Below are 13092 nucleotides of genomic sequence, written 5' to 3'. Positions count from 1 at the left end.
CAACATTTTAAATTGCTTTATCATTTCTCATTAAAATCTTTCTGCAGCATTTCGTCGCGAAACGCAATCTAAATTTAATGCATTGACAATTTCTGGCACACTTTGCCGTTTATTTCTGGCGCAACATGTTGCATTGACCCCCTCGCCCCTCCCCCCTTCCCCCACCATCGTCTTCTTGCCCACTCTGTCGCATTCTTTCACAAATCACAGACGTAAATCTCGGCAAGTTTGGCTAAAATAAAAAAAATGAGCAAGAGCCAAGGCGAAACCAACTGACGACTTAAGTAATTCATTTAAAAGTTTTGTAAAAGCAGAAGAAAAAAAAAATGTATATATGAGATTTACACACACATTAATGGAAGCAGCATGTACATTTATATAAGTACAATTTTATTTATTTATGACTGCGTTGGGAACAGAAACAGGCACCAGGAAAAGGCAGTAGAAAGAAAGGACTTTCGCACGGCTTCACGCGCACAAATTTCTCCTTTCGTATTTGTCCGATTTCTTCTTAGCCCAGTTTCTTGGCTTACTTGGCTGCCCCGCTTATGCATTTGATGACCGAAGCTGCATTTAACCAGCTGGAAGGCAAGCGATATTACATTAACGCTTCCGTTCATAAGCACCGAACGCTTTGCTTACATAAGTGTTTTGTTTTATAGATGCTGTTTATATATGTATAACAATTTATTGTTATAAAAACTAAAAGCACAGCAAGACATTCGTGAATATCCTTTACCCTGCCTTTACGTCTGTCGACTAAAATAAACTTTGGTTGCACAAAACTTTCATATTTTGATGAAACTGCTGGATATGATGAGGCCTTATACGGAGCTCATAATACCCTAAATAGATATAATTATAAGACAGACATATTTATAAACAACAAAGTTCTACTTCTATTCTGTTCACACCTGATAAGCAGAAACTGTTGAAAACCAATGGACCAAAAGAAGAGAATCCAGTTCAAAGGAAATGGGAAATAGTCTTATCGGCAGCTAAGCTATTGGAGTTAGTTTTGTTGTTGAGATATGATTTGTAAAATGTCATTAGGGAAAACAATTAACAGAAAGCATTTCACAAACCCATTTTATTGTTTCAGAACGACAACTTGTCGCCATTTGTTGGAAAATATGTATATTTGTAAAAGTTTAAGTTTAAATTAATTTCCCTCACCTTTTGCGCAAATTTAGAATATTTTCTTTTAAAATTATTTATAAAATTTATTCGGCAAGCAAAAAATGAATAAATAATAAAATAAACAAACAAAATATACTTGAAACTATTGTATTACATCGGCAAAATGTTTCGAGTTATTCAATGACTATTTTGAAAATAATGGTATTTTCCCAAAAAAATATATATATTTTTGAGTTTATAACTCCTTTTGCAACCTTTAAATTAATATGAGATAATATAATATGCCTTAAATATTTTTATATGTATCGCATTACTTATAGTTATAAAATTATAAATAATATGTGGATAGATAGATAGATACCGACAGATTTATTTCCCAACCATCGACCCATCCACTTCTCTTTTTTGTCCATCAAAAGACAACTATAAAATACTTTGAAAGTTTCTTACAATATCTAATCTAATTCATAAATTATAGTTGTATTACAATTCCACAAAATCTTCTTTAATGCACCCATCAACTTTTGTATATAAAACTAATTCATTATAATAAATCATATTATTTTTAAGTTAAGCTTAAGGCCTCGTCGCTATAGCATAACTTATCTGTAATTTTAACTACCTTTGGGCTGTGTATAAATAAATAAATTTGTGATGCTATTTTGACTTAAAATTCCAAGCCATTTATTAAAACAAAATTAAATTTTAAAAACGTAGGTCAAAATATTAGAAAAGTTAAGAATTGCTTGAAAGATATTTGTTTTTGTATTAGCGGAGTGTTTTTTAAAACTGTCCATCGAGGACAATCATTAAATTGGTTAAATATACTTGACAATTAATATCTTTAATTTATGATTGAAAGGTAATGAAAACACTACCCTACATTCCTTTAGTTGTAGTCTGGATGTACATATTTCTTCTGAGTTTTAAAGTTTGCCAAATAAACTTGATTTGAAAATGCCAAAGCTCATATCTGTGTAATCCCTAATACAATTACCATTTCCTTGTGTAGTTTCATATCTTAAATTACATTTTTTTTCGTTTTATAAGTAGTTTATGTTACAAAGTATAATATTGGCAGTGCTCAGTATTTTAATCAGCATCCTGCGCCCACGTCATGCTGGCCAAACAAGCTAAAGTGCTTTAAAGGAGCCAATGCCAGCCACTGCTCCCACTGGCTGCTACGAGTATGTAAAGTTGAATGAAATTGACCGACTCGAATAGGAGCGCCAGAGCTGCAATCCAGACGGACCAATTTCAATGGGCAGTTCAAACAGCCAGATGCGGGATGAGTTGCTGCTTCGGCTCCAGAGACTGCATAAAATGCTTTATTTGTGGAGGGCAAACAAAATGAACTGTAACAATATTGATACAGCTGACATCGAGGGGTCAAGCAAACACAAATGGATTGTTCGACGACTACAACGATGGCGAAGTTTACAACGACTCTACATCCTACAACCCACATCCCACACCACCTGTCCTCTTAACCAAGAGCCACCGATGGCGCTCCGTTACACAATCTGGTTCGTAGCCCCCTCATTTTGCAGGTTTTTCGATATCCGTGGTTAAGCACGCAAACAAAGGAGTTTCATTAACTGCGACCGCAAAAGTTGCGATTAGTTGTGTTGCCTGCACAAAAAAAATTTAAAATAAGCAGCAAAAGTTCTCATATGGGAAGCCAAAAAATAAAATCCAATTTATTCTGCTATTGTCCTTTTTCCACCGAATCAAATATTAAATGCACAGCCATAAAAATGTCATTTAATGTCGTCGAATTAAGCGATGATCGCTTAAATCCAATAAAATCTATATCAACTGCCACTGCAATGTTGTCCACTAAAGTGGACAGCGGGACGAATGGACGGACCTGCAACCGCAAATCGACAGTGCAGGATATTTTGAAGGGGTTGGAGCGGCGAATGGGAAAGGGAATGGGGAGGGAATGCCAGCTCGCATTTTTATGCATTGAAATGCAGTCGTTGACAGTCAGAATGAAGTTTGCAGCTATTGCCCCCTTCTTTTTGTGGCCAATGGCCTTGTCCGTTGCATCCCCAGCAATATCAATGCAAATTGTCCTTGGAATGATGGACTGTTTATATCCATGGCATTGGCAACTTGGCTAAGTTGTATTCAGTCCTGACTCAAATATGTGAATGAAGTCTTGTAGTTGTACATCAAACTCTTAGCACCATTTCGTCTTAGCCTTAATATTATAAGGATTAAAAGTGTGTTGGAAAGTTTATAACATTGTAGAATAGAGTATATATAACTTACAATTGGAACTTAAGCTATGCTTAATTGATTTTAAAGGTCACAAAATTTGTGATTTTCTTTCCTTGTCGCCCTCTTATTAGTAATTTGTCCACAACTACCAAAATTATGATTTCATTTAACATCTCGGTCTTTGGAACTTAAGTTGGAAGTTCATTTGCTTTGACATGAAAAAACTTTAAGCTCAAATTCAAATTCATTAATAACAAGTTCACAAATTACTGTTTCTTCCTTATTTCGACATATGCAGAATAAAACTTTAGTTTTATTTAAGACATTAATTTAATCAACTGTGGAATTTTACGAAAATAAATATAAAGCTGCAATTACAAACACAATTTTGAAAATATACCAATTTTTTTGGATAGATTAACAATAACTTCTGCATTGGGGGTTATAACGCTTATTCGGATCCATTATGTTGCGACCCCAGTGCTGCTGACATGGCCATGAGGATCCCACGAAGATTTGCGAGTTAGTCAGATCCTTCTCCTTGTCTATTTCACTTTTTCTTATGCGCTGAACTCCAACCACCATTATGACACCGGAGTATAAACGGAATGGATTACAACTAATGCGCTCGGCCCGAGCACAATCCGCACTGTTTTCATACGCCAAGTAGAACCAATTGGATTTACTGAAACACAATTCGTAGGCCCTACCCAAGGAAAGAAAGAAATGCAGCACCATATCGCGTGCCCCATGCGGAAAGCCATAAACCATTATCCAATTTCCTTTGAACACACCAAGATCTAATTTCTTACAAAAACGAGATGCAAACCTCGCCCTTTGAAGAGCAAGAGCTTCGGCGTAGAAATCGTCGAAGAGCCCCACTTGTGGCGGCCCCTTCTCAGCAAGTTCTTCGTTGTTTGGGCAAACGTTGATGCACTGCCGAGTACTCCTTATGCTCACTCGTATTGGCCTGAATCCCACATGAAATTTATCTATGCATCTGCGATATTTTGGCCATGTTCTGGAGCTGAATCTCGTCCTAAAGCTATCACCCACATGCCACATCTGTGCGCCAACTGCTGAAGTCTGTAGGTGTTCTGTATAGATAAGTGTTCGGGAATTAAGGAATTGTGTACAGTTTTCAATTGAAAACAATAGGGAAAATTTGATAGTATTCTCCTGTACTCTAAGTATAATGCAATAATAAATATAAGGTTTTGAAAGTAGAATTTTAAGCTACAAAATTTAAGACAGAAATTAGAGTTATGTACTAACTATTGTTAAATTGTTATTTAAACATTTAAAATAAAATTTATTATTTTAAATATTTTGTTTTCCTCTCATTTCTCACAACTCGAGGTACTGGAAAATTGGAAAAATTGGGAAAATACCCATAAAGGCAAACGTGCAAACACATCAAAAGACTTGATCCAATGTTAAACTGCTTGAATTTGTGAGAACGGCCACTGCTTGCTTCACTGCTGCTCTACAGTTGCGTAGCTGTCGAGGATTTAAAAACAGAGCTGCCCCATCGCTTAAGAAAAAATTAACAAAGCCACCATCGCATTTTATTTCACCACTTTGCTTTTGCTCACTTACCTTTCTAGCCCAACTGTCAGTTTGTATTTTGTGTGGAGTTAGCCAAAGTTGCTTCGGTATTTGTCGACACTTTAATATACAATCCAGCATACCGAACGACTGGACAACTGGGCGAGCACTTCAAAATACGACGCTTTAAAAGATTGGCCTCAAAATGGCATCGATTTCTACCAGCATGAAGCATATCGAGCAACTTTTGTACAATTTAAATGAGCAACGGAAAGAGGAAAAGGTTCGTTTTTTGCTATAAACTAACGACAATCCCACAACATTTGTCGTTTTCAGTACACCGATGTAACGCTCATCTGCAATGGAATAAAGTTTCCGGCGCACAAGAGCGTGTTGGCGTCCATCTCGCCTTATTTCCAGGCCATGTTCTCTGGAAATTTCATAGAGGTCAACCACGATGTCGATTTGGGCAATGATAACAATTTGGAGGCATGGAAACTAATGCTCGACTTCATCTATACGGGTCAGCTGCACTTAAGTGAAGAGAATGTCACAACATTTCTGGAGTTGGCTTCATATTTGCAGCTACAGGGAGCCCAGGATCTCTGCGTCAATTACATTAGCGACATCATGAATGAGGACAATTGCTTGGCCTTCATGCAATTGGCTCAGGCCCATAACAATCAGCAACTCCTCTCAGCCGCCAAGGCCTACATGACCATACATTGGAAGCAATTCCTGAATACCTCATCGTTTTTGGATATTAGCGTTGAAGAGGTGAGCAGAGCAATGATACGATCTAGAAGTATCTTATGAAAGTATCCGTGTACAGATACTGTCCATCCTAAGTACTGATTCCTTGAGAGTGCACTCGAATGATGACACACTCTTAGGCCTGGAGCGTTGGGCCGTCCACCGTCTGCCCGAACGCGCAGCTGAACTGCCGCAAATCCTTAACGAGCTGGAGCCTCGTAGCCTATCCAAAAGTGTTGTAGCTGGCATGAATGTGGAAGTGCTGAAAGCGAATCCTACCACGACAAAGTGGCAGCATGATTTGCTTGATCTCCCCGATCCTAATCGCAAATGGAGCATATTTGCATTGGAGTGCCTTCACCCGAAGGGCCACATTTTCTTTCAGAGATACAACTGCTATGGCAATGTGGCCAAGGCGACCGCCTTACCGCCCCATGACGATCTAGATTATGGCAGTCGCTTGGCCCTGCATGGCAGCAACATTTTCGCGCAGGGCAGCCATAAAACAGCGTACTATAGTCTGCACGATAATGTGTGGCGCAGTATTCCGGGATCACCGCTGCATCAACGGAAAAATCCTTCTGTGATCGTCCTCGATGGTGGTCTGTACACACTCGGCGGTCATTTGAATCACAATCGTAAGGTCACCAATAAAGTGGAGCGTCTAGATCTGGCAACTGGCGTGTCCCATTCGATCGCAGCCATGCATTCGGAAAGGGCCTTTGCAGGATGTGCAACCGCAAGTAAATTTTTGAATTTTTGTTACTTGTTTTTAGGTGCATTTTTTTTCAATCCATTCGAAATAAAATTCGTTAGTATATTATTGAAAAGTATATATATTGAAAAGTGATACATGTTTTTGTAGTCCACATCATTTGTTTAAATTAAAATTTTCATGAGTTCTTAAGTTCATTAATAATCCAGTAAAATCTTTTATAGTAAAAGAAACTGAAGAATTTCGAGTCTTCTTTCTTCAAATTTAACTTTTCCTTACCATTTGAAAATATCTGTATAATACTATATGTATACGTACGTATAAAATCTCAGTTTGTCAAGTAATTGTAGTTCTATAATTATTTTGCAGATGGTTGCATTTATATGATTAGCGGAGAGAGAGCTATGCAGACAGTATCGGGCGTTGAATGCTACGATCCCCGTGTCGGAAGTTGGTTTAAGCATCTGGGACCAACGCTCGGCTACTGTAGCTGTGGGGTTGTCCGGTCGTCTATCTATGTAATGGCACTGAATGCTCAATGTATTGTTAAATGGGAGCCGCGCACTTCAAATTGGCAATCAATTATATTAAGTCCCGAAGCGACCGTTTCTCAGATATGCGTTATGAATGAGAAATTGTATGGAACCAGCTCCGACAAAATAGTAGTCATTGAAGTGGACGGGGACTTTACCCTGAAGTTTATCCGCATCGAACCTATAAATGAATTTCATGAATTTTATGCGAGCACAGCGGGCAATGTGGCTGTCTAAGATTTTAAGCAATCAATTCAACCGGATTCAAATGATGGGTGTTGTCTTTAATGTTTTAAAATTGTTTGCCCAAGCCCAACATGTGATGAAGAAAATATAAATATTAAATTCTGCAATATATATATCTATATATACTTTTCTTGTTTTATTCAGATTTCAATTGCCTGCTACAATTTTGTTTGTTGTTGTCGATCTCTATACATAACATTAAATGAATTAAATAACTATTCACTTAAATCTATAAATGGTACATACGACAAAAATCTATCTTCTCGATGTGTGTTTTTAAACTGACATGTGTATGTGGTTTTATGGGTGTGTGTGTGTGTAACTGGTTTTATTTTTTACTTCCCATATGCATTTTTAATTGCTGTTTCGTTCTGCTACGATTTAATCAATTTTGGTATTTGTTGTGATTCATATTTTGACTGATAATTTCCTAAATTGTATCTAAAGATTAGCCAAAAGTGTTGTCACTATTTTGTGTGGTTATAATTTTGTTGAGTATGACTTGTGTTTTATATGTTTATGTTAATAAATATATACTTTTGTTTATTACCTGTGTCCATCCGAGTGATACATGAATTACTTTTATGTCATTGTATGTGTGAGTTGAAATGAAAATTATAAGCTCTCAAATTATTGATTGGCTTTTCCTCCAAATATTTATAAATATGTGCTATGATGTTTGTTTTTTTTCAAAGTTTTGCTGATTTTGCGTTTATTTTGAGCGATTAAACAGTAGTAGTGGGGATGTTGGTGTGTCTGTGATTAAAAATAATGAGAAATGTTCCATACATCGGTTACTTATATGTTTGAATTTACAATTGTTGATTTCTATAGCATGTCCCTTTGATTTTATGTCTAAATTACCTCTTAAGTTAGGTGCTAAAATTAATCAAACATTGTAATAGATGGGAAACGCAATCGAATATATAATTACAAAATTAAATGTTAATTTATGTACAATTTAGTTGTAGTGGCATGTACACGTACTTAATATGATTTTTTTGTTTTCTAATTATCTCTTTTTGCTACATTTTCATATACTATATGAATACTGGGTAGCTTTTGGTGCTTTTTATGCGTGGGTGTGTTTATGTGTGTGTTTAATAAATAGATATTACGTAAATGTAATTTTATGCGAAAATCTGATATTTCGAATATACATACAATTCTTCGATATTGTATTTTGATGAAATATTTCATATTGAAAATGTTTAATTGGGGGGAGGGGCGCAATTAAGTATTCAGATTGCTTATATTAATTCGTATTTCTTGGGTTTCGCGCATGTTTGACATTATTCGCATTTCGAGAATGTTATTGTGGTTTGTATAATAATTATTATTATTACTTCATTGCGATATTTCATATGTTATTATAAACCTTCATTTAATATGCTAAAAATATAGTGCATATCCATTTGTGTTCTTTGTTAATTTACAAGTAAAGGAGGTACTAATTTGTTAACACTTTGCAGTGCGCTCGGCGAAAGCTGGAAAATATTACAAGTACTTATATATACTGGTTTTCGTCTTCTTACTCTTGTCCTTTTTGTCCCATTTGTAATATTTGTTGATGTCGACAACCAGCATTCTATAATTTACAATGCCAAGTTATTTCGCCGCCCATTGACCTTATTAACTAGATTGCATATTTTTAAGGCTGGTCCCAGCTTGAGGCCCATGTACTTCATCATCATTTCCGAGTTGAGTAACAATAAAGCTTTTCCATCGATTTCCTGTACACATTAAAACGAACAAGTTAATAAAAATTTGAATTTGTTAAAAAATGTTCAACTTTGACACAACTGTCGACATTAAATATTTGCTTATTAGAGGGTAGAAACACATTTAATTTGAAGTTTTGGAGGGTTCTATACCTTATTTCCAACTTACAAATTCTCTAATTAAATATTCTATTAGAGAATTAATTCGGAGGAAAGTCATATTTGGAAATATTTTATTCTTCGTTGATAGAATGATTCTAATTGTACGGTTCACATACTATATATATATATTACCCTACAAGGTTTTAACTACGAATTAAAGCCCCTATCGTATTTAGTTTAGTACTTGTACTTACATGTTTCCTAAAGAGATCGCCATGCACGGCCAACGAATTGTCATTGCTCTCGATGTACTGTATGACCTCTTCGATAGTCCAATCTATGGGTTGCGTCCGCAGTTGGGGACAGGACGCTGTGGGTGTAATGAGGGGTGAGGACGTCGCAGCAACTGCTGCTGCGTAGCTCGAGGAGGTGGCTGTGGCTGCTGCGGCAGGTGCTGTAGCAGCTTTTGCCGCACTCGCTGGTGCAAAAGTTGCGCTGACAGCACCCGCGACCAGAGCAGTCGAGGATGCCGATTGAGAGGCGGTAAATGGCGTCGATACAGAGGTCGGCAAAGAGGCGCTGGAGGAGAGCGTCGTGGGAGATTTGTAGTAGCTACTTGTCGGCTTGGCGCTTAACTCAGGATGCACTTCAGCGACAAGCGGCGTCAGATGCAAGTATCTATCCATGGCGCTGGAGCTTCCAGTACCGCTTGGCAAGCTGTTGTTATTCTTGCTGTTGTTGTTATTATTGCTGCTATTGTTGCTGCTATTGTTGCTGCTGTTGTTGCTGCTGTTGTTGCTGTTATTGTTGCTGTTATTGTTGCTGTTGTTGTTGCTGTTGTTGTTGGCTGTTGTCGTTGAGTTGTTGCTGCTGGACTCTGAGCTGCTTTTGTTGCCATTGCTGTTGGCTGTGCTATTGTTGTTCGCGTGGTGTTGGAAGCGCACTTTGCGCAAAGCTTGCGCCTGACTTTGGGGCTGTGTCTGCGCCGCTGCTGCTGGAGGCACAGCCACGCCGTTCGGTTCGGTTTTTATGGTTGCAGCCGTCGTACTGGTATTGTTGTTGTTGTTGTTATTGTGATGGCTATTGTGCAACGATTCCTTTTCGGCGCTGGCATTGCTACTGGCCTTCTTCTCCGACTTCAAATCCTCTTGCAGATTTGCTTCAACTCCCTCCTGTTTGATAATAAGTGGCTTCTCTGGCAGCGACGTGGGCGTTGGCGTTGACGAATTGGTTTGTCGACCGCGTTTTTCCGACAACGGAGATGAAGGTGGGGTCGATGTGGATGTCAGGTGTCGTTTGCGGTTCTGCGTGCACTTCTTGCACTCCTCCGTCTCGGGCACTAGTGAGATTAGATTTGCACATGCCCGGCATGTGGTACACAGCGTTTCAATGAACTGAGCCAAGCTATCATCGTCCTTCATGCGCAGGGGCGAAGGTATTTTTACCTGAAAAACGAATGCATTAACTTATTTGCACAAGAGACTGTCGAAGCTTAAGTTACCGTGAAGTTTTTTCCCGCTGCTGTGACTATGTGCACATCACCTTCTAGAGCGAAGAGCAGCTTCGAAAGTTGTTGCGTGTCGGTGCTCGCGGCAAGAACTTCCTGTAGGCAAAGCTTTGCGAGCGTCTGATGTGTCGGTCCGGTGACCATTGAAGGCAGCTTGCTGCTATTGATAAATGGACCACCCTTGCAATTGGTATGGAAATGCGCTGTGACCGGCGATGCGGGTACCATGGCATCAGATTCAGCGACAACGGTGTAACGTGGACGCGGACAGCGCTGCTTGCTCGAACTAGAGTCCATGCGGGATTTGTGGCCGGGTGGCTGCATGGGATGACAACTGCGTGCACACCAGCCGGCGGGAAAAATATCCCTCGACTGATAATTGCACCAGTAATCGAACGCACCGCGCCATCCATCGAAAGTCACATGAATCTGGTCATCTTTGATCGCATCAACTGTTGCACAGCAAATCAGTTGCGGATTCTTTTTATCGACCGCCTCGAGCTTTTGGCCAACCTTGAAGAGATTCTCTGGCGGAGTCGGTGGCTGCGGCTGAAATATCTCTTCAGGTGCGACCATTGCATTGTTCAAAATCTTGCACAGATAGCCGGGCCAGCTGGAGGCATTCATGCGAAATCCGAGTGGTGGCTGCAACATTCCGCCACCCTTCTCGCAATGCCCAATCGCATGTATCTCCGTCGAGTCCACTAAACGCCAGAAATCATTTTGTGAATCACTGCCATCCAGTCGCAGACGCAGCCGCGATCCAAGCACACCCACCACCGTCGCAATGCACGTCGATGTAACATTCCGCGGATCCAGTGCCTCCAATTTCATGCCTATTTTAAAATCATTTATGGGCGGATTAAGCGCCTGTTTAAAGCACTCAGCGGGCGCTGCTTCGCTACCCGTTTCCTACAATATATCTCGCATTATTCAAATATTGCCTGCAGTAACGAAATAATGACTCACCTCGAGATAAGCATTCCAATCGAAAACGTGAAAGCTCTCGTATTGAAAGGGACCAGTGGGCGCGGGCGCTCCACTGCTCAGCAATTTCCGCTCGCCATCGTTGACACTTTTAGCCACGCCTGTCGCACTACCACCACCACCGGCGCCACCACTATGATGTCGTGTCGATCCGTTTTTCTTTTGATGTTTGTTCATACACATCATCGAACAGAACTCCTTATTGGGAGCACCCTCGCGTATCACGTTGTCGCACTGTGTGCACGCCCCTTTGCTGTATGCCTTCCGGAATTCGGCAATGCACGTCTCTGAACAGAACTCCTTCTTGCCCGTCTGCGTGGGCAGCACATACTGAAGCGGTAATTTCCCCTCACCGCACCAAGTGCACGTAGGCCGCTTGGCCGGTCTTCCTCGTGGCCTTTGCGTTGTCGGCGTTGTCGCTGCGGACGAATTGCCTCCGCCGACTCCTGTGCTGCTGTTGTTACCGTTACTGCCACTGCCCGCACTACTACTACTGTCACGTCCACCACCCGACATTTTCGCGGTGCTTCACTATCGCCTGTTTTGTTTTATAGTTGCGTTGTTGTTTTTCTTTTCGCGCTTTTATTTATAGTTAACAGCGATGTTTTCGTTTGCGGTTTGAACTCTTTTGCCACGATCACAAACTAAACGCTTGAATGTTTGCGGCGTTCTCGAGGTCACGTAATAACATTTTTCTTTTACATTCGCTTCTTTTTTCGCTTCTTCTAATTAACAGGGTTGAATTCGCTTGTGGCATAGTCTGGTATACGAGCGATTACTATTAATCGAAAGGTGAACCGATAACACAATGTTTGTACTCTGAAGAAAGCTGTTTATCATGGCCGCTAATATCACAATAAAGCAGCAACATTAGTTTTCGAATTGCGGCACACACATATTATATTCGTACAAAATAAAGTACGCAGTAGTCTCAGTTTTTTTTTTACAATTAGCACAATGTTTTTATTACCATATACTTGAATAACTATTAAATTTGTTATTTATTTGTTTTTGCGAAACATAAAACGTAGTTTTATTACGCTTTTCCCCGAACAGAATTCACCACTTGGGGTGGTGGATTTTTCATCCGATGCGTCATGCACCGATAACGTTGCGCACGACTATTCGCCAGGGCTGCAAATGTAGGCAACAACGTCAAGTTACAAAATAATATTGCCACCTTGTTTGTGTAGTCGCTAAAAGGGCGCACAAGAAAGTATTTTCAAATTACGATATAGTGCATGCCAAGTTAATTGATATGTATGTATAAAACAAGCTTCTAAAATAAGAGTTTATAAGTACTTATTTCCCAAAAGATGATTATTTTTTAATGGTCGATTTATTAACCACTATATACTATCAATATGGACGACCAAATATGTGTATACCAAAATAGGATTATTCTCACTAAAACTAAAAAATAATAAATCGGTAAATAACCAATGATGTATACTTAGACTCATTTTAATTATTATGTGACTTTGATGTGAATATATTTATTTTTATATGCATATATGTAAGTATATATTTTATTTTCTAATTTTATTATTTTTTCTTATGCACAGTGATGATTGAATTCAACGCAGCTTTAAGATAACCAGTTTGTTTCCAAAA

General features: G+C 39.1%; 2 protein-coding genes across 2 annotated transcripts; one reads left to right on the top strand and one right to left on the bottom strand.

The window, feature by feature from the left end:
- Nucleotides 1-5015: 5015 nt before the first annotated feature.
- LOC115623865 (kelch-like protein diablo) lies at nucleotides 5016-7237 on the top strand. The gene is made up of 4 exons (XM_030518411.1): nucleotides 5016-5197; nucleotides 5251-5691; nucleotides 5747-6410; nucleotides 6752-7237. Exons 1-4 carry the CDS (start codon nucleotides 5120-5122, stop codon nucleotides 7150-7152), a joined length of 1584 nt encoding a protein of 527 aa, XP_030374271.1. The 5' UTR covers nucleotides 5016-5119; the 3' UTR covers nucleotides 7153-7237.
- A 1282-nt stretch (nucleotides 7238-8519) lies between these two features.
- On the bottom strand, nucleotides 8520-12381 carry LOC115624067 (polycomb protein Scm). The gene is made up of 4 exons (XM_030518652.1): nucleotides 11461-12381; nucleotides 10486-11403; nucleotides 9239-10429; nucleotides 8520-8894 (listed from the first exon to the last, which is right to left on the bottom strand). The coding sequence occupies exons 1-4, from the start codon at nucleotides 11992-11994 to the stop codon at nucleotides 8757-8759; spliced, it is 2781 nt and encodes a 926-aa protein (XP_030374512.1). The 5' UTR covers nucleotides 11995-12381; the 3' UTR covers nucleotides 8520-8756.
- Nucleotides 12382-13092: the final 711 nt, after the last annotated feature.

Source organism: Scaptodrosophila lebanonensis, unplaced genomic scaffold, assembly GCF_003285725.1.
Source record: "Scaptodrosophila lebanonensis strain 11010-0011.00,11010-0021.00 unplaced genomic scaffold, SlebRS2 tig00000053-arrow-pilon, whole genome shotgun sequence".
Classification (NCBI taxonomy): domain Eukaryota; kingdom Metazoa; phylum Arthropoda; class Insecta; order Diptera; family Drosophilidae; genus Scaptodrosophila; species Scaptodrosophila lebanonensis.
The sequence above is the reverse complement of the archived record's forward strand: the minus strand, read 5'-3'. Positions and strand labels throughout refer to the sequence as shown.